The sequence below is a fragment of the Stegastes partitus genome, unplaced genomic scaffold, assembly GCF_000690725.1.
Source record: "Stegastes partitus isolate 25-593 unplaced genomic scaffold, Stegastes_partitus-1.0.2 Scaffold21, whole genome shotgun sequence".
In the NCBI taxonomy this organism is placed as follows: domain Eukaryota; kingdom Metazoa; phylum Chordata; class Actinopteri; family Pomacentridae; genus Stegastes; species Stegastes partitus.
Window position 1 is genome coordinate 296,834 of NW_007577752.1, and position 21,945 is coordinate 318,778.

General features: G+C 38.8%; 1 protein-coding gene across 1 annotated transcript; it reads right to left on the reverse strand.

Annotated features, from left to right (window-relative positions):
- Positions 1 to 2,676: 2,676 nt before the first annotated feature.
- On the reverse strand, positions 2,677 to 20,540 carry LOC103366310 (creatine kinase U-type, mitochondrial-like). Its single transcript, XM_008294003.1, has 9 exons — positions 20,296 to 20,540; positions 15,456 to 15,654; positions 14,439 to 14,534; positions 13,814 to 14,035; positions 13,032 to 13,117; positions 7,882 to 8,005; positions 7,018 to 7,152; positions 6,100 to 6,225; positions 2,677 to 3,569 (listed from the first exon to the last, which is right to left on the reverse strand). The coding sequence occupies exons 1-9, from the start codon at positions 20,439 to 20,441 to the stop codon at positions 3,456 to 3,458; spliced, it is 1,248 nt and encodes a 415-aa protein (XP_008292225.1). The 5' UTR covers positions 20,442 to 20,540; the 3' UTR covers positions 2,677 to 3,455.
- Positions 20,541 to 21,945: the final 1,405 nt, after the last annotated feature.

The following is a 21,945-nucleotide window of genomic DNA, read 5'->3' on the forward strand; positions in this document are numbered from 1 at the left end:
GAGCTATCTGATAGCACAGAGCACCACACAATCACTGCTTGGCAGCGCTGTATTCATGCTGATTTACATTAAAAAAATTGACCTATATTCAAACAGTGTTACATGCATCAGACCAGTGATTTGAAGTCATGAAACACCTCATTTGCAATAAGGTTTTTTCGTTGTTGTTGTTTTTAACATTCATTAGCCCACAGATGTTACCATGCCCATTAATCTGTTTTCTCTTGGTATATCATAATGCATTTTTATATTACTTCCTATTCTAATCTGTACTATTACATGCCACTCTAATGGTTCGATTGCCCAAAAATGAAAGAGTACCTGCTTCAGAAAAATGAATAGCTTTGTCTTTTATTTTTTTCACTTTCACTTTTTCTTCAGATTCCTGTTTCTCTTCTTCAAACTGCAGTTGTAGTGGCCTGTCACCAGTTATCCCAGTGTCAATGTTGCAATCCAAACTCTTGCAGATACCTATATACCTTGAAAATACTTGGTCATATTTAAATAGGACAGCTACAGACTACCACTGAAAACTCAAACTTCTGTTATTTCATATTTTTAACAAAGACATTGAGTACCTACAGCGACTGAAGAGCTCTTTGATCTTATTCTAGGAAAACAGATCATTTGTATCTAGACTACAATAAATAAGATAAACTGGACAGAAGGTAAAACTGCTCTTTACTCAGATAAAATGAGATGAGACAAATAAAACTTCTTATAAGATTGAAAAAATACAGCAAATTAATATTTTCTCACATTGCAATATGGAGTCTTTATCATAGATCAATTGTTAGATTTTTCTGTTATCTCTCCCATTGTCAGAATAGAGAAACCACATCTATGCACTGATGGGCTTCTATGATTTTTAATCCAAATAAAGCTCTGCTACATAAAAAAACACATGTCAGTGTGAAAAGAATTCCTTTCTTCCTGCTTGTAAACTTAGCTTCTTAAAGAGTCCCCTCATCTCTGTGGTTACACTTGCAGATCCACAGACGACTGGAGAGCTGTGCTAATCCTGTAAAGCAGAGCTGCCCTTCTCTCAGACCAGCCTGTTTACTGTAAACTGACAGCTGAGATGGAAACGACTGAATAAGACGGAAATGATTTAGGGATCAAATGAGGGCAGAGCCTCAGCTTGAGTTTTCTTTTCTTCTCATGTGAAGAGGACGAGCTGAGGGTCAGCATTGGTGCAGCCGAGGTGCAAGTGTGTTTGTGTGTGTAGAGAGTACTGTCAAGAAGCACAATTTTGTTGCATTTCAAAATCAGACTGGAACCCCATCAGCATCTCATCATAAGTCCTTTACACATTACACTAAAAATACAGCGAGCTAAAGCAGTTTGTCATCATTAATTGATCAGTTTCCTGGGAACTTGTATTTATTTTTGGCTGTGCAATGTGCAGCATTCATCTGTGCTGTAGAGATTTGTTTTGTTACCCACAAAGCCTCTTCCCTCCCCCATCCGAGCCCCAATTGCCTCTGTGAAGTGGTTGCCATGACAACCTACTTGCTCCTCAGCCATATCTGGAAGGAGGAGGAGGAGAGAGGAGAAGCGAGGTCTGCAGCACTATGCTAGTGACATGCTCTGACAACTGTGAGAGACAGAGAGCCAGGGAGGAGGAGGAGGAGGAAGAGTGTGTATTCAGGACGTCACAACTTTTATCTTAATCCTTGAAGAGAAACAGATTCCTCATGCCTCACAACACCTACACTTGACGTCTCAGCTGTGGCTCCGCAGAACACTGAGCGCCTTGTTGTCCTGTCAGCGTCCAGACCAAAACACTGGAAAAACTGTTGTTGTTTCATCACGAGAGACAATAAATATCCATTCATTCACAATGGGACAAAGCACTTGTTACAGACTTCCTGCACTGCTGAGAAAACACTGATGTCTTTACACTCGCTTCTAAATACAAGACCAACACAAGTTCATTTGTACACACACGTGCAAATTCATGTAGCACGTTTAATTGCAGGGGTTGTGTTCAAAGTGTTTACACCAAACTACATGTGAACAAAGTCTGAGTAAAAAGCAATTCACTGTGAAGCTTAAAGGATAAGGTTAATTCTACATTTTTGTTAATGTCAAAAATCCCCAAAAAGAATGAAAAAAGTCAAATATTCCCGAAACCACTGGGCACTGTAGTTTTCAACAAATGTAACCCAGACAGACATACATAATTTATCTGTGAGGGAATATTTTAACCTATACGTTTTTGTGCAGTTGTTATTATTTATAGTAATGTACATGGAAATAAAACTATTGTACCTGTTTGTATGGTCATATGGAAACACATGTGAAACACTAAATAACTGAAATGCTTTTGAAGTTTTTGAACACCAGTGGAACTTATAATTTTTAATTAAGTCAAGAAATTCTTACATTTTCCAGAATTCTAGGTCAGGCTCTATTAAAGTAGGAACCCCATGTTTTACCACTTCAAGCATAATACTGTTTTGTTATGCCTCTGACTAAACAGTGTGACATGGTACTATGCAACCACGCTGATTACAATCATGCCACTCAAGCTTAGTTACCATGGTTACTTGAAGTTTGAGCTTCATGTTTGTGAAAATCTGCTTGGACATCAAAGAATTATATCTAGTTCACATTGAAACTCCAAAAAGACCACTCTATTGACAAAGAAGAGACAGCCAGAGGAAGAGAAGGTACTGTTAAATAGATGATTTCTTTAATAAAAGACATGACAGTGTGACATTCAGCTATGAGCTCGAATGATATTGCTTCAGTAGCTTACAGTACAGAGCCCAACCCGGCCAGTGTGTGTTATAACGCAATCATTTGACACAAGTGTGTCATGAAACATACAAATCATCTGGAGAACATAAGTCTCTTCAGTCTGAAACTGATAATCTACATTCAAATCCACTCGAAATGGTGAAAAGAAACTATGTACACACAATCCACAATGGCGAGTAAAGCACAAATGGATGGCCTACACAAGCACCAGATAATAGGCATGACCAATCAACACACGGGAATGGGGGAAGAAGAAAGGACATGCGGCAAGAGAGGACTGAGGCAGGGTAAAGCTGGGTTTGCTGGGCTGAGGTGTGGTTTGGGAGTAGAGCCATAGATACTGTTTGGTCATGCAAAGATGTGCATCTTTACTCCACTACAACAGCCCCACGATTTGTGCATCCTTATTAAGAAGTGTTTGAATTTGAGCTTAGAGCAAGGTTTGAATTAATGAAATTGCCCAAAGCAGTATTCTGGGACTTAGACTGGGTTTAGCCAGATAACTACATATAATATATTTAGATTATATTATAGAGGGGTATAGTGTGGGGCAGGGAGGGGTGATTAGATAAGTGGTAGTAGTAAATGAGGCAATGACATAGATATTTGTAATATCTATGGGCACAGAGCGGGGTGTTTGTGCATGTGTTTGTGCCCAGGGGTAGTGTAGGAAGATGAGGGATCAGTGTCTACTTGAACTGCTTAAGGGGTGGGGGCACCTTGATGTCCTGGCCTCGCTCAAGTCTCTTCTCACACTCGATTAGGTAGCTGACGCCATCAATCACTGTCTGCACCAGCTGGACCTGATGGAAGAACAAGTCACATTTTAATGCAGTTATCTATTTTTGCACAAGAAAAATGATAAGAACATAGAAAACTGACAATATTTCTATACTGTAATTCCAGTGCGACTTACTGTTTCATGACTCAGATGTGTGAGCCTCATTGTGCAGAATAATGTAAATACAGAGTTTGACCTGGGGTCTGGCCCCTTTTCTGGTCATGTAATCAGTACTTTTCCAAATATCAGCATCACTATTTTTAACCAATTCCTCATTAAAATAAATGAATTTAAAACGCCCTGCATTTTAGTAGTCACCACTCTGTAGTCTCTTGCAATGTCCCACCTACAGTGCTTTCCGATTGGTTACATGTCACAAGTCATAGCTTTTCAGCACGGAAAGATAAATGTTAAAAGTTTTCTTTTAATTAAACACAATTAAATCATATATAATCATAGGAATTTCAATGACTTTTTTGCATTGTAGTTTGTGTTTTTCTAAATTTGAAAATAAAATGTTCACTTTTACTGCACATGTATTGGTTTCAGAGGACTCTGATTAACTGGTATCAGCCCTGGAAAATAAACTGATTGACCCTTGGTGTAAAGTTTGTCACTGCTCACCTGGAATATGAGTTTAATACAGAGATGCACAGGAAGGTTTTGGATAACACAATGTTTTTTTTAATGTTTATGTTGGCACAGTGTCAGAAATTTCTGCTCAACATTCATACTGTCAGTGGCTGTAGATACAGAGCAGTCCTGAACACTTCTCAACCTCATACAACACCAACATCTGGTGTTTGTTGTAAGATTACTACAGTTACAGTCAAACCTTTGCACAGCCCTCTAAATGTGTAGTTATATTTTCTCAGATTCATTAAAAGAGGAACAAATTGTTACTGCCCTCCTATTCTTTGCTCCAACTCTCCTCACTCCCCTTATCCCTCATCCCTCTGTCCTTGTTCCTACACTTAGTGACCCCAGTCTGACAGTGCTCTTTCTCTGGGGGAGCATAAGTTTGGGTGATGGAGGACCAAACAACACTGAGCAACCAACACTGTCAAAACTTAGAACAGACAGGATCAGATGAAATTATGTCAGAGAAAGATAACTGGATGACTGACTCTCAGTCTACACCATATTGAATGCTAATTTGTACACTGCACTCCACCCAGAAACCACGAAGAATCATCGCCACTCTCCATGTAACCAGAATAAAATATGCAACCACACACACTGAAAACAATACAGTGCTCCATTGTACTGGATGACTCTGTCACACAGGCGTGACAGCATGACCAAGGACATAACAAAGACAGACTACATGTACAGCTTGGGCAAGAATATCATTTCCCCTTCTCTCCTCTCTTTTAACTTGAGTTAAAAACATCTACAGTCGTGACTTGATAATCTGACCCTTAATCTGAAAACCTTGCTATCCAACAGGTTTTTAGGAAAAACGAACGGAACCCACAGAAATAACATTAACATACCGACAGCCTTGGATTCCGACTCCGACGTGACATTTTATGTCACAAATAAGGATAACGGCGTATTATCTGACTCAACAATCCGACAGATTGGTTGCGGTCAGACTGCAGGATGTTAGATTCAGATTTTATGTGAAATCCAATTTTTTTGCAAGTTCGTTCATATTTCCAATTAAATGCAACTTGTATATGATCTCCTGTGTGAACTTGATACAACTGCATGCACAGAAAAGGGCACAACGACGTCACATGCTGCGAGCGTGTTCAGTGTTTACAGAAGCAAACATGGATGGTGGCGCTGTCGCTGCCGCCGCCAATGGTGGCAACAGAAGTGAGACCGCTATCCTAAACTAGCATCAGCAGCAAAGTACTGCTTGTGCATTCCGGCCACTTCCACCCCGTCGGAGCGCTCCCCTGGGGTGGAAGTGCCCCCCCAGACCGCGCAAAATATTTAGTCATCATTAATTGGGCCTGAATATCCTGAGACCAGAAAGTGCTATTCGGACCAGCCCTACTAGTTATTACAACAACTATGAACAATAATTAACAACAAATGAGCCTTCAAGCATCAAGCCCTCCTTGTATCTCGACCTCCGTCTTGACAATCCGACAGCCTTGCTATCCGACATAAAAGAAGGTTTTACATTTAGTGTCGGATTATCGAGTCACGACTGTACATCTCAAAATATTCATTTAACAATGGTCTTGTGCTGTCTGACATAATCCCAATGTTTTCAAGGTAACATGTTTAAGGTTTCCTTCACTTCACTTAAGGGACCTGAACTACCACACTGATAACACCAAGAGGCAATAAATATTCAGAGTATAGAATTTTTGTTTATTCAGGGAGGATCTATTGAGACAGCATGCGATGTTTCTTTAATGCTGTGCTTTCACACATTCGCACAAACTACAGAGAGGTATTATTGGCTAAAAAACTGTTAGAGTGAAACACAGTGGCAGATGAATACTTTGCTCTGTTGATGAAAGGTGAAGACATTACTTAAACCCTTCATTTTCACTCAGCTCCCGTCCCTGTGCTTTTCTATCTAGGTTTACCTCAGACTGTCCCAGGCGGTCCAGGTTGGAGATATCGAACACACCACCTACAGCAGCGGTGTCCACACCACCTGTCCCTCGCTTCTGCAGACGCAGGTTGTCCAGGATCTTACTGAAGCGGGGATCCTGGGAGGCAGGTAAAAGAAGTTACTCCAGACAGTTTGTAAGCACTTGAATCATCGTATTTGTTGGTGATATTACCCTGGGATCTAATCTTGAATATGATAACACACTGCTGGGTTGTCCTTAAATGTATTATTATTAAGAATAATGAGAATGGAATTACATCACTGCAACATTTTTATTTAGTTTCATATATATATATGCATTTATTATTATGTTTAAGAAATGAAAATTTAGTAGACAGCTATGAAATATTATTTGGCAAATTAAATTATTGTATGGCATAATTAACTCACATATAACTCATTTTAGCCAACTGCAGTTGCCAATGCCACTTCAACTTGCATGTACAACATGTTCCATTTACAATATTCTGTAACATTATGCCAATATTATTGTGTATCCCTGATATTTCGTAAAAGAAGTGCAGTGGAAAGAGAAATATTTGGCATCCTGTAATAAATACAGTGCAGTGTAAATATTGTAGTTCACATGCATGTGGGTTCAAAATGTGATAAAACACCAAGGAAAACAGCTGACTCTGCTGCTTGTGCCGTTTGCATTTTTTTCTGTAGAAAATACTAAATTACTCAGATTAAGAAAAAAATGTAGCTCTATGTTTTCTAAGACTTTTACTTTGACAAGATCATACTTTGATGTATTTTTGGTGTATGCAGATACTCTGTTTTTGTTCAGAATGTGGCACAAATAGATCAGTAACACAAAATATCCCTTACTATCTACCAAAATATTTGTTGCCAAATTTTGGTAGTGTGATTGTAACTGTTGTGTTACCTTGCCCAGCAGAGGCAGTTTGACGTGGACTCCGGCCCTGAGTCCTGTGCCCAGGTTGGAGGGACAGGTGAGGATGTAACCAAGCCTCTCATTCCACATGAACTCCCAGCCTCTCTCCTGGATGAGGCGCTCCACCTGAGAGGGACAGAATCAGTTACATTAAACAGGTAGGAGCGTTTCATTATTTATACTTGATGGCTGACATGTACAGATGGGGAGTTAGTCACTTGTAGGACTGTTAAGTGAACTCTGGTGGGACTGGAATGATACAAAAATCAAGGCTGCATTACAGAGTGTTGTTCAGGGTTGTCACACCTGCAGTGTGCAACAGTGCAGCACCAGATGCTGCATTGCTTGGCCCTTACTCTTTCTCTAATAGGAAAGCTGGATTGCTTGGATAAATAGTTTATGTTTGCGTGGCCATGTTTGGACAAAGTGTTTTTGTGCGTCTGCCCACATGCTGTATTTTGGAGGTAGAATGAAGACTAGTGTAAGCAGTCTTTTGCTTGTACAAGCATTCTCTGCAGAAATGCTTTTAGATGTCATTAATGCTCTCCTGTTCCCCCTCCTCCTCTATAAGTAGCAGTCCAACAGTCTGGTATTATTAAATGTAAGATCCACTATCTTTATTAAATCATGCACAGCTGACATCAGGCTGCACGTCAGACTGCGCCTCAGACTGGCTGGCTGTAATTCCTTACTCTCCATGTTGATGTTAAAATCAGAAACAGATTTTTACATGCAGATCAGAATGAAAAACTCTATTGTTTCTTAATCCTACCAAGTCTTGCTTTAGTTCTTTTTTTCCCATCTTAATATGTTAAGCAATCTTTTTAAAAAATCCACTCACAAACACACTCTTACCTCTTTGAGGCCTCTGCAAAACCTCTCAAAGACTCGTCTCATGTTGCCTCCTTTCTCCATGGAGATGACCCTGGTGTGATCCTCCTCATTGACCCAAATAAGGAATGTCTTCTCATTGTTGTGCCTGTACAGAGAGAGGTTATTTTGAGTTATACTTTTATGAGCCCTGTGAGTTTGGGTTGTCTGTCCTCTGCATTTGTAGCATCACAGATATGAAGAAGTAGTGAAGAGAAAGGGTAATTTATTTTTATGCAGTAACCAGCAAAACCTGAACAGAGAGCTAATATCCCTTTCCTAAGTCGTATCTCATTTCTCAAGTTTTTTTTCCCCCCAAAAGTATAAAGATAGTGCTCGTTTCTGTTATGGGTCATTTACTGTTGTGCTGTCAAGGCCTTGTAATGTGGTATTGATTTCTGACATACTAAACAACTTCTTAAACAGCAAGGAAAATCTGTTTAATGAAAAGCTCATCACTCGAGTTTGTCTGCAATGTAGAGTACAAGCTTACAGTTTTTAGAGGAAATATGTATGTAATGAAGTGTTCATTTGTATTATTACTTTATATTCTTAGGTATCTATCCACCGCAGTTGGTAGCACTGTTGCCTCGCAGCAAGAAGGTTGCCGGTTCGCGTCCCGGTGGGGGCACCGGAATCTTTCTGCGTGGAGTTTGCATGTTCTCCCCGTGCAACGTGGGTTCTCTCCGGGTTCTCCGACTTCCTCCCACACAGTCCAAAAACATGTTGAGGTTAATTGGTGATTCTAAATTGTCCGCAGGTGTGAATGTGAGTGTGCTTGGTTGTCTGTCTCTAAGTGTAGCCTGCGATGGATTGGCGACCTGTCCAGGGTGTCCCCTGCCTTCGCCCTAAGTCGGCTGGGATAGGCTCCACCCCCTGCGACCCTAATGAGGATTAAGCAGTGTATAGAAATGGATGGTATCTATCCACTGGTCTAAGAGCATGGTCCAGGCTGAAGATTTTCAATGACTGAAATATGGGCACTGATGGTCTCCAGAGGATGTATTTCAACAAAGAAATGCTCTAGTTATTCCTGTACAGTGCTATAACCAGGTCAGAATTTTCACCTGTCCCACAATTTATCCATCCATCCATTATCTATACATCGCTTAATCCTCACTAGGGTTGCGGGGGGGCTGGAGCCTATCCCAGCCGATTTAGGATGAAGGCAGGGGACACCCTGGACAGGTCGCCAGTCCATCGCAGGGCCACACTTAGAGACAGACACTCACATTCACACCTACGGACAATTTAGAATCACCAAATAACCTCAATCAACCTCATGTTTTTGGACTGTGGGAGGAAGCCAGAGAACCCGGAGAGAACCCACGCTGCACGGGGAGAACATGCAAACTCCACGCAGAAAGATTCCGGTGCCCCCACCGGGACGCGAACCAGCAACCTTCTTGCTGCACGGCAACAGTGCTGCCAACTGCGCCACCTTGCAGCCCTCCCACAATTTAGTTCAAGAAAAGATACTTTTAGAATAATCACGTTCTCACAAAAAGAATATACCACAGCATTTATTAGAAGGTTGTAGATGCTCTGTGGTGTTTTGAAGCGGAACACTTCCATTAAAATTTCTAGATATAAATACAGTACTTAAAAATTTGAAAAGCAAAGTACAGTAATATTTATAGAACACAATCATGCTACCCAGAGAAAGCGTGCATTGAATTTTAATGACCCTTCTGGCAAAAGTAAGATTGTATTAACTTTTTGCACGCAATGTTTCAAATTTTAAAGTCAAAACACAAAGCTATTCTTAGTCAGTACAGAGGTTTTTGTGTCCATACTGATCTCCTACATATTCACTTGTTAAGGCGTGTGGAACTTGTGACAAACAATTTTTTCAGTCTCTTGGTAGTTTGTTTTTTCAAGCGCATTGTCTAACTAACCTCACTTTTGTAAATCCTCTTTTTTTATGGGTGCATGGACTCTACCCTTGATCATACCAGCTGGGAAAACAGCTACACTAATTGTCCTTTTAACCTCAACAGTGCCTCACTGAAGAAAAAAGCAATCATGAAAAGGTTCACAAGGTCTCTTAGCTTTTAGGATCTGAAGGTAAGTTTGGAACCAGAAATGGCTATTGTGCCACATGTGGTGTCAGACTAGGGGATTCTTAGACATTTAATAAATGTGGTGACAACAGACTGGGGAGAGGGAGGAGCAAGACAAAAAAAGGGATGTTAGAGGGGAGGGGGAATCATCAGCAAAATGAAAGTAGAGCAGAAAATAAGGGCAGTGAAAAAAAATGAAAGCAGAGAGGGGGAGTGAGAGCCAAAGAAAGAGAAAGCTGCCAGTACACCTGAAAGAAGAGCTGATGGAGGGATGAAGTGAAGGTGAATTATTAAGGAGAGGAGAGGTTGGCAGAGGGAGCGAGGAGGGAGGCTGGTGATTGATTTTGGCTGGCTGATACGTTGCATTGAGTTATTCCTGGGTACATGCTGAAACTCAATGCTGAAGGAGCATTGTCCGCATTGCTAATGCACCTCCTTCACAGCTCACCAACAGAGAAACTACATTACTTGTCCAACCATGCTATGGTAAAGTTCATAAAATCCTTTAAAATGCAATTTTTTTTTTTTTCAATTATAGATTAAATTTCTCACCTGTTAAACGCAAAACTTAGGCAATTAAGTACTGAAAGAGTGGCTCTATTTGAGACAAAGGGAAGATTAAAGCCCCCATCCCTCCCACACACACACACACACACACACACACATACTCACTCCCACTACCAGTTTCCTACAACAGAGGGCAGGGGTCATTAAAAATTCAAGTGGATGAAACTAAATATTACTGTGACAAAATGCCAAAATTATCCCGAGAAAGGAAATGAATGACAAATTAAAAAAAAAAAAAAGAAAACAAAATATAACTTGCAACATTTAATGGACCACCAACAGCATCTTAAAAAAAAAATGAAAATTTGAAATCATTACAGAATATCAGAAGGGGTACATGTAAATTGGGAAAAAACAACCAACAAGTTGAGTTTAAAATATATAAAATCCACTCTGAAATGAATAAAAAAAGAAATGAAAACCTGTAGACAGCTAACAGTAATCTAAACTTTGTTTAATTTCTCTTTTCTGCTTGCGACAAAATGAATAATCATCAAATTCCTAATCAGTGAATCATAAATCACTTTTGAGAGAAGTTGCTTTTTTTCCCCCTTTCTTCAAAGAATGGGTTCTTCTTGTTTGTTTATGTCAATGTGAAACACAAAAACGCACTCAATGGTGTTGTCAGAAACAGCAAGAAGATCATGAACAAACAACGACTGAGGTACTATGAAACGAGATTAGTTGGTCATCAAGGTATGTTGAGCTTCAGTCTTCAGTGTCACAACGGTGGCTCTCTTTTTACCTGCTAGATCTCCATGGTAACTGATGCTGTGCAGGTCGGGTGCAGGTTATGTTCAGAGTTTCGTATTTAAATCGGCTGGAAGGACAACCTCCCTTTAACCAAATCGTTCACTGACTATTATTTATGAACGATCCAGATTCTCAGCTGATGGGAATGTGTTTTATCTGCAAACATGCTGAGTTATGCATTACTGATATCACTGAATGAAGATACAGTAGTTACAGTATCGCACTCTGTAAATATCATGTTGCCATGGGAACCCGACATGTTTAGCTAGCGATGCAGAAATCACATAAATATCTTTATGTTTGGCTCTGATTTGCTGTCAAGTCCGTTTACACTGCTGGTACTATAGCTGATAAAACACAGACTGGAAAAATGATTTTTCTCCTGGTATTTATTACAGAAAATATTCAATCAATAACATCAATTTCGCTTTGATTTGGCCTAAAGTTAAAGTGATATCGTGCATTATGAGACACTGTCAGACCTAAATGCACTTCAATACAAGATCATGTTTAAATGTATGAAGTTTAAAGTTTAAAGTTTAACTTTAACGTGCAGCTGTCATTTGGAAATAGGCGGCTGCATCGGTAAAATACTATACATTACCACGTTTAACAGTTTTCTGCCAGCGTTTCTGTCTTGCACCATTTGCAGTAGCAGCGCTTTTTACCATCATAAATATTTACATTCCTCATTGTTCTCCATGAAAAAAACGTGTCGACTGAAGCAGCTGCACATGATCGTTTCATTTTGTGCAGAAGAAGAGTCATGTGACGTGTTAAACGCCCCTTTTTATGTGAACACACTCAATGTTTGAAGCAGAAAGCCTGAGTTGACAAAGAAAGTTGATAACCACCTTCGTGATACCCGTGATCTCTGGCTGGGGCTTTCATTTCTGTCAAACTGGCTTACACAAAGAAAGCCCAGCTATGTCAACTTGCATCGTAGTATAGTCCTCTGATCTGCTTGATCAAAACTGTTCTGCTTTGCCTTCAGACTCATGCCATAGGCTACCAAAGATTAAGCGTAAGCTGTCACCATATATAATAACTAGATTATATACATCGTCATTTGTTACCAGTGTTATCAGATTATTAAATAGCTATGTTGGAACATTTTTAAAGTTTTGATTTATGCTTCCATTGTCCAAGCATCTAAGATCTGGATGTTTTTAATGTACTTTTTGTAAATATTTATTATTTTGTCTTCTCTGAAATTGTATTGTTATGTGTTGTTGTCATAGTTTGATGGTGCTTATCTGTCTGGCCTAAATTGCCCAAAAAGGACTTCAATGCTAAATTAAACTGAACATATTTTTTCAAGTCTGTCTTAAACAACAGTTTAAACCATGACGATATATTTTGCCTGCTGTACTGATTTACTCCACAGAGGTCAACCCTCAGACCTCTTCTTTACAACCTATACATGCTCACACCTGGCACCACAATAGGAAAATGAAACATACAGTATCTGATCATGCATATACTGATAACACACATACTTCCCACAAATAAACTGGAAATTTGTACCCACACTCCCAAAAATGGTTGTTCAACTTTTAAAATGTAATAAAAATAAATACTCTAGTAGGCCCTATTCCAGAGATAAGAAATATGATGGCAATGTCATTTTCACTGTCTCTAAATTAAAGTGAACAACACAGAAACCCTTATTGAGATATTTAGGATCATCATCCAAAAATAAGTATTTTTTTTATCAGCCAGAAACTTAGTTTCTAACTTACTTTTACTTACCAAATACCACGGGCATCTGGCCAGTCACGAGCCATGCCGGCACACGTCAGGAGGGGGGACACAGGCTTGTCAAACAGGAAGTGGTCCTATTGTAAATATAGAAAACAAATACCTTATAAAGTAGTTCTTAGGTAGGCGATTTCCTTGAGATCAAGACCAGAGAAAAATGTACACAGTTGCACAACAATGAAAATTAGTCTCTCAAAAAAACCCTCACACTAGCACAATTCAGAGCACACTACATCAATTTACATTAATCTTCTGGAGGCTTACCCTAACCATAACCACTACTTTCCGAACGATAACCCTTACCCCAACCTTATACCAAGTGCTCTTACTAAAATGCCTGGTAATAGGATGCAGAGTACTGGGAGACAGAAACAAGGGGGTTAGACTTCAGAATTCAATAATCTGGTCAATCTTTCTCATTGTCAGGAGAAAAATGCCCTGGCAGCCACACAACACACTCTTTTCTGATAACAAGTGATAAAATTGTCTGGCTTGGGGGGAAACTGTAACCACATTCACACGAGACTAAATGCATTTTATCCAATTTGTGAGTGTGCCCAATGTGTATCATTATCATTTTTTTCTTAATAAGAACTGAAAGAAATTCTTCCTTACAGTATTACAGAAACTATCAAATTACTGTTTTCTAAAACATGGTTAACTTAAAACTTGATTTTTTTTTTCCAGAGGGATTCCTTTTGGAAAAAGAGTTTAGCACAGTAGGTCAAAGGTGCTACATATATAATATACAGCAGCATTCCTGCATCACTCACATCAATGAGTTGCTGCTGCTCCTTATCTGTCATCTGGGTGAGACTGTAGTACCTCCCAGTCAGGTCACCCTTCAGGCCAGCGAGGGCATCCACCACCACCCTCTCCACCTCCCTGCGCTCTGCACGGGTGCAGGCAGGAGGTAGGCTCAGCCCCCGGATACTGCGGCCCGTCCTCACCCTGGAAGACAGCACGTAACGCTCATCGAATTGGCCCGACTGGATCTGAAACAGAGACAAGTAGGCAAATGTTTCTATTTCTACATTCTGAAAAAAGGAAGACATTTTCTGGCAGGCGACGCAATTCCACCTGTTGAGGCAAATTACATCATAGGAGGCATTAAAAGCTCAGTTAAAAAGGTAACAGAAAAATAACAGAGGAGGAAGTATCACTATTGTACTTACTTTTCTACATGATAGTACTCAGACTGGTGATACCTGTATATATACAGCTAGAAAAGTAAAGTGGGAGCTTGTCTGTTAACTTACAACGTTCATATCTGGAGTAAAATATGTAGTGCTGTATCTGTTGGTGTACGTCATTTTCAAATCACTGCAGCAAGTCACCAGCCCACAGATTAAAACTTTTCTCCAACGAGACAAGCTGTGTTGTCAGTGTGCGTGTTACCTTGCTAGCATCCAGATCCGTGGGGTGCTTCATGTTGCGGGGGTCATAGCCATTGTGCCTCTCTTTGATGACAGGGTCCAACAGATCTGCAAATACCTGAAAAACACCCACAATTAATGAATAAAGAATTATAAGACTTCAATGAGATTTCAGCTTTTAACCTTTTGATAAATTTGCAAACATGATGAAAAATAAATTGAAATACATTTTGTCGTTGTAAGGTTATTGTGTATAGATTGATGGACAAAGAAATTCAATTTTAACTATTTAAAATTCAATCTACAACACAATAAAGTAAGTAAAACGTGAAAGGGTTTGTTTACTTTCCCAGCAAATGTTTCATGACCTTACCTTCATGCATTACCACAATTCCTTTCACGCTTTTGGCAGTAAGTCAGTTGCAGTAGTAAACCGCAATCAAAACGATCCCACATATCAACAGCAGGGAGTATACGGGACTGACAACTGCATTACATTTTAGATACACTGTGTGATAAATGTTCATTTATATCATAGCTAAAAGAAAATGTGTTTTAGCACAGCTCAGATATTTAGAAGTGATGTAAATGTTCGAAGCTTGACCTATGTCTGCATCCTTAACACTAACATTGACTAGTTCTCTTGATTCATACTTACTATCAGACTAGAAAGAACACTGACATCTGTCAGATGTCTAAGATATTTATGTGGCTCTCTAAATGAAGTAGGCAATTAAAATGGAAATCTAGTTGGATCCTCATTATAGTTAGATATTGAGACATCCCAAAAGAGGTGTCCTAGCTTAAAACCCTGCCTGTCTGGTACTGTAACACTCCTTCTGAAACAGGACGAGGAGAATTAGTTACAAAATGCTCTCATATTGTAGTTAGCATGAAAATATAAGTCATTTCAGTTTTTTCTGAGGTTTAAAGGGTTCAAATCATTGTTGAAGCTGTCTTGGCAGTATTACAAAGTTGGAGAGAGGCTGGAACACAACTGTTGTGCATGTACGTTTGAAAAGGTGTAATGATGTCTGACCTCATAAGACTCCTCATCTCCTGCCACCATGCCAACAGTCTTGATGAAGGGGTGTCCAGGGTTGTCCACACCCGTCTGGATGGCCTGGTCCAGTGTGTAACCACTGGGAGTGGCCTTATCACACAACTTGGCATAGATTGCAGGTGTCAGGTTAGTGGCCATGCAGTTGTTGTGTTTGCGCAGGTCAGGGTACTCCGCACTGCACAAATATAAAAGAAAGATAATGTATTGCTGCATCTTTGAGAAAGAAAATGTTTTTGCAGTGTTGGCACAGGTTACATATGGAGCTTTGCCCTTGGAACAGGTATAGAATGAGTGACTCACTCAAGGAAATTTCCACAAAACACATACACAGGATAAGTAGTCGAAATCTGGGACCTTCTGTCAAAAACACACCGCTACTACACTGGCGTATCTGCTGGAGACAACTTCTGGCAGGTAAAGAAACACAGTTTGATGCTAATCTTGTAACGCTTCTTCTAAACTGTGTAAATTTGTTATGTAGCAATTGCTTATTAGGGTAGCTAATTGAATAATGTTATTGGCAGTGTTAATATGTTTGCTAAGTTCGCTGTTTGTTGATACATGGTTCAGAAAATTAGCTCAAATAGCTTGTCAGCTATCTACCAAACTGAGCCAATTTTATGTAGCAAACAAACCACGTGTATTGACATTGTTCAGACAATTCAAAACAGATCTTCAGTGCAGCTAATGACAACACAAACTGTACCAAAAAACATTACAAATGCTGTCATTATTAGACGATTAAAAGGTAGCAGTGTTATCTTGACCAGCTGTCAGAGTTTCAGCACTGGATAAAGTGATACTGACAAGCAAGTATGTCTGCAGATTGTCCAAATACGTAGCTGTTAAAATTACATCAAATCCCAACTTGGGATTTTCTTTTTGAAATAATTACATAGTTAATTAATAATAAATAATTAATAATTACATAGTGTATGTGTGTGTATTTTGAGCATGAGAGAAATGAGCATTGTTGTGGAGGAATTAAATGTTGGACAGACTGGATTGTACAGGTGATTCACTAGAGCCTCCTGAGGTACAAAATGGTATTACATTATCCATCCATTATACCGCTTTAGCCTCTGTAGGGTCGCTGGAGGTCTGGCCTCTATCTGAGCTGACTCAGGGTGAAGGCAGGATACACCCTGGACAGGTCGCCAGTCTATCACAGGGCCACATAGACAGACAATGCAGCTCACTCACTCACATTAACACCAACAGACAATTTATGGTCACCAGTTAACCTCAGCATGTTTTTGGATTGTGGGAGGAATCTGGAGAACCCAGTGAGAACCCATGCAGACATGGGAAGAACATGCAAACTCCACACAGAAAGACCCCAGGCTCAGATTCCAACCCAGGACCTTTGAGCTGTGAGGCGACAGAGCTAACCACTGCATCTGGTATTACAGTTTATACCTACATATCGTCACTTTAGAATTATAAAGCTCTATCTGACATTTTTGGCAAAATTGAGTTATTTACATTTTCTGATTCTTGGACACATTATCTATACAAAACTATGTGTTTTTTAAAATATATATATATATATATATATATATATATATATATATTTAGCTTTTAATTAACAAAAACAGATAGTTCTATCTGCGATTTCTCTAAACTGGGTGTTATAAAGTTCTATCTGTGTTGGCCAATCAGAACACAGAATATACAACAATCCACCAATCACATTAATGCTTGCAGCTACGTAGCCAACTACCATGACCTGACAGTTAATAATATAATATAATAATAATAAACTTTATTTATAGAGCACTTTTCAAAAGAAGTGTTACAAAGTGCTTTTCAGTAAAATAAATATCTCGCGCCGCCACTGTGGGCCAATTTGACCAGCATGTTTTTAACATTAACATGTAGTTCTAGTTTCTTAAAAAACAATGGTTAGTGGTAAAGAAAACTACAACATGAAAATAATAAGACTGAATGTATGCAACAAAGATGCATGTTGCATTTTTTATTGTTAAATTATTGATCTGATTGTTCTGCTGTTTTGTGATTGTAATAAATTGTAATGTTGACCATTTTGTGACCATTTTTTTCTTCTACTTAATTCACTGTTTACATTAAATCTAAGTTAGATAACAAGTTCAATTGTTATCTTACTGTTAATTGTTTTTGCTGTATATTTGTGAAGAACCACACTTTTAAATGGGACTTCAACCTGTAGAACCCTTTTGGCGGTGTTCATAATATTATAAATAAGCAAAATAATGACATTACCTTTTGACCTATTTTTGAAATTTTCATTTGATTCACACATGGTTCTATTCAAAGTTAGACCTGAAGATCTGGACAGCAAAAATAATTAGCTATTCTTCAAGTTTAATACTGACTAAGGTTATTTACACGAACATAATTATCGATGATCTGAAAGATTTAACTGAAGCATAATTGGCCATTTCTAATGATAGAAAATGAAAAAATAAAAACTTGGAAATGCACTTTAATGTTAAAAATAGTTGTTTGTTAAAAGTTATTTGAGTTCTGGAGCACAAGTTATTGTTTTTAACATGTTCTGCAGATAGAACTTTATAATTCTAAATGAAATGGGCCTTTTCAGAATTAGAAAGTTCTATCTGCAAAAAACCCACTTCCAAAACTCCCACTTATAAATTTTCAAATAATTTCAAATTACACATTTAGACTCTCTTTAGTATGCCTATAGTTATCAAGTATTAACACAATTTAATGTTCATTTCATTCTGACTATATGAGCAGTCAAAACTTTGAACGTAAATATCTCAACACTACCGAGAACGCAGATAGAACTATATAATTCTAAGGTGACAATATAGCCCCTTAAATGCTGATGGCAAATGCAGAATTAGATTTCTGCTATTTCAGTAAAATAATGGTGCTAAATTAGAAAAACTGTCTAAAGTGTATTTAAAATGATTATTTGGGTATTCAAGCAGGCTAGTACAGTACCAAAAGGAATGTGCTGTCTTAGACTGGCTGTGATCCAACCAGTATTTTGTCTTCAGGCCAAGGATGGAAAGAAATTCAGTTTGGCCTGTCAAAGACTAAAACTGCAAAAGGAGCAGAGATTAAGTAGCTTATGGGCCCCTGTTTCCTGCTGTCTGTCAAAAGATATGGAAGACTAAGGCACTTAAGCTAAAAACTGTTCTCAGAACCTTTTCACAAAGCATTACTAATGATGATTTGGGTATACTGTCACATCTTCGTCATGGATGGGCTCTGACCAAAGTTTCTTTTGCTTGGCCTAAACTATCTATTTCCATGACTGCAAAAGGAATTTAGTTTCTCGCCTTATTTGTACCTTCACTTACAACATGGACTAAATTCTGCTTTCTTCCACATGAATTCGACATGAACAGTTGATCATCACTGCTTATGTCATCAGTGTCTGCTATAATAATGTTGTCTTTTGCTGTGGTCCTTTTTAAAGAGAGCGCCAGTAGAGAGGTGGCAGGAAAGAAGGAGAGCAAAAAAGGCCGCAGCCCTTGGTGGTGCAACAATCCCTAAACCATAAGGGCACTGCATTAACCTTTTCACAACCAGAAAAAAACAAAGGTAGCCACTGACAAAAAACCCCCCACAGTGTATCATCGCAACGAATGCGCTCAAATAAATACTGTATACCACACTGAAAGCTGCTGTCTGTTTTCTCCAGGTTTTAATGGCTACACACTCATGCTCAGAGTTCTAGGGTACATTTGTCCTAAAGGACCCGTGGATGGATGTATCATCTCATAGTCAGTGCCGAACTGTCATGCAGGATGATGGATGAGGTTATTGATGGAGGTCTTTTAATCGATACTGCACTTGTTATCAATAAAAAATAAGTATGTTTTATTTTTTGAATGAAGATTCTCTGGTGCTGCAGGTGTGACCCATGTATGATCGTTAAATATCACAGGGCAGGGTTTTATATCTGAGCAGCAGATAATGTTTAACTAATCTACATTTAAATGCCGCTTTGTAATGCAGGCAGGGAGGCGTGCCGTGGGACACGTACACAGCCCTCCTCGGTGTCTTTTAATCTCCCCATACTGTGTCTGTGTACCATTATACAGCAAGATAACCCACACAAGTTATGGCTCTGAACCAACTGTTTTATCTGTAGTCCGGTTCAGAGAACTCACTTCTGGCTCATTCTTCAGGAAAACACAGCTGCCATCTGTCTGAGCTTCTTCACAGGTTTCCATACAAGCCGCATTATGTTGGCTCGTGTTTTACAGTAACATTAGATTTGTATAGTGTGTTATATGGTCTCTGTCGGGGTGTGCCTTAAATTCGGTGGCTTTTATTGAGAAAACAACACACATTTCACACAGATGCTTCACCAGAGAAGATGCTACACAACACGACATGAAGCAGAGACGCAGAGTTTCAGTGTGGAGCTATAAGTTGTCTCGACCGTTGGTTTGGTCGTAACATGGCGTCTGGATGATATTAACGTTCTCTGTGTGAACTGCTGTGATATGACATTAAAACGGACATTGCTTTATAACAGCTGTTCATTTCCCAATAACATATCTCAATAATACTTGGCTACATATTTAACATTTAAATGTAATATTAAATGTTTTATTATACTGGAGGACCTCTGGGGTTTAGTAAGCTAGCTACACCGTTAGTTTCACACCCTCCTCCGTCATTAGCTTAAATTGCACATTAACATTACTCACATTTGTGATGCTACTGACACTTTGTGGAGACGTCATAATATAACCTGCGATAAAACACGTTAAATATTTCTTAGTTGTTTAATATAATTGTGTGTGGAGTGTCGTAAAGCCGAGCTCACAGGCGGGTGGGGCAACGTTACCTGGCGGGGTAACTCCTGCGGACGGGCGCCCCGGCGCTGACATGTTCCCGGTGCAGCAGAAGTCCAGCCGTGACGGAGCCTCCCACGAACGACAGGATCCCGACGTGTCGTTTGGAGGAAAGGATTCGTGAGAAGCTGCTTGCCATCTTTGTTTTCTTTGTAGTTGAGTGTTAAAAATATTTCCACGGCCGCAGGGAGGGAGGGACAGGTGGATGGGAGCGTCGGTGATGAAGTGCCTCTGCTGGAATGAGAAGGAGACGGTTAACGGGAGCGACGTCAAGTTGGACGGAGACACACCGGAGCAGGATGTAGCTGCGTCTTCAAAATAAAATATCAAGCCGAAAAAAATGCATTAGGCTTTTTTTTGTTTGTTTTGTTTGTTTGTTTGTTTGTTTGTTTGTTTGTTTGTTTGTTTGTTTTTTACTGAAGGACGCAATCAAGTATCATTTTAAGATTTTTATCTCAAGTCGTTATTTATAATAGACATTTAAAGCAGCAGCCATTTAACTAAAGTGCTTTCCAGTAGAAAAATAAGATTGGTGTCAAAAATTATAATAATAAGTTTAAAAATTGAAGTTTAAGATTTGTTTCTGGAAAAAATGAGTAAATTAAATATAAAGGATTAAAACCTTATCAAAAAAAAAACAAAAAAAAACCCCGACCTTACCTGACGATAATAAACATAAAGGCTAAGATCTTTCATAGATATTAATTAAAGAAATAAACCTGACGAATGTAGCAATAAAGTTATGACCGCAGTAAAATGTACATGAAAACCTAACAAATCCAAGGATTACCTACAAGCAAGCTATGTGCTTAATTTCAATTTAAATAGGTAGGGATTTGTTTGTTTATTTAGCAATTTTGGGGTTCTTTTTAAATAAAAAAAACAAACTTTTTTTCATTGATAAACTATAAAAAAAAATTTCAGAACATTTGTTTAAATTATATCTGGATACAAAACTTACTGATGAAAAAAGTAGTTTATCCCAAATCATATTTAAAATAGATCTGTAATGTCCAAACAATAATGGAAAGTACTGTACTGCTTTTAGTACTTTAACATACTTTTACTTAAGAAAGCTGCTGAATGACAATGTTACTAAAGTAAAATATATGCAAATGTACTTCTTTTATCGCCGACCTATATTTTTATGTATGCATATTATAGCTGCAACATTTACAGAGACAGATGACTAGAAGACAATCTTACTGATTTTCATGCTCAAGCCTGGCTCTGTACACATCACTGATCATCTCTTAAATTCTATACACATATTCACAGCACTGAGCTGTACTTTCTACTGGCATCATCAATTAACACCCAAATCCAAAAGCTGATAACGCAAGGAGACGCAGATCACACACACACTGTTCCATGTGCAGGAAGTGACAGTGCTTATTCTGTCTGGCTTGACGGTAGTGGAGCGGTGCGCCGTGTGAATACTAAAGGAGACCAGTGAACAGGGCTGCAGCACTGAATCATGCTGAGCAACAGCAGCCCAAAACACACAGTGCAGTACAGTCTTTTTTTTCTTCTTCTTTTTTTTTTTTTTTTTTTACAATTAAACACTGATGAACACAAGTAAGCGCTGCTTTTGTATTCAGATTTTAAGGTCAATCCAGTTATTCATAAAACTCATAAAACAT

What these genes read in the sequence shown, in the direction of transcription:
- LOC103366310 (XM_008294003.1), bottom strand. Translation starts at nt 20,441, where the DNA reads ATGGCAAGCAGCTTCTCACGAATCCTTTCCTCCAAACGACACGTCGGG. An exon ending in GAGATGAGGAGTCTTATGAG is followed by an intron (nt 14,535 to 15,455) that starts GTCAGACATCAT and finishes GGTGTTTTTCAG; the next exon opens with GTATTTGCAGATCTGTTGGA. An exon ending in CCAGATGCCCGTGGTATTTG is followed by an intron (nt 8,006 to 13,031) that starts GTAAGTAAAAGT and finishes CTCTCTGTACAG; the next exon opens with GCACAACAATGAGAAGACAT.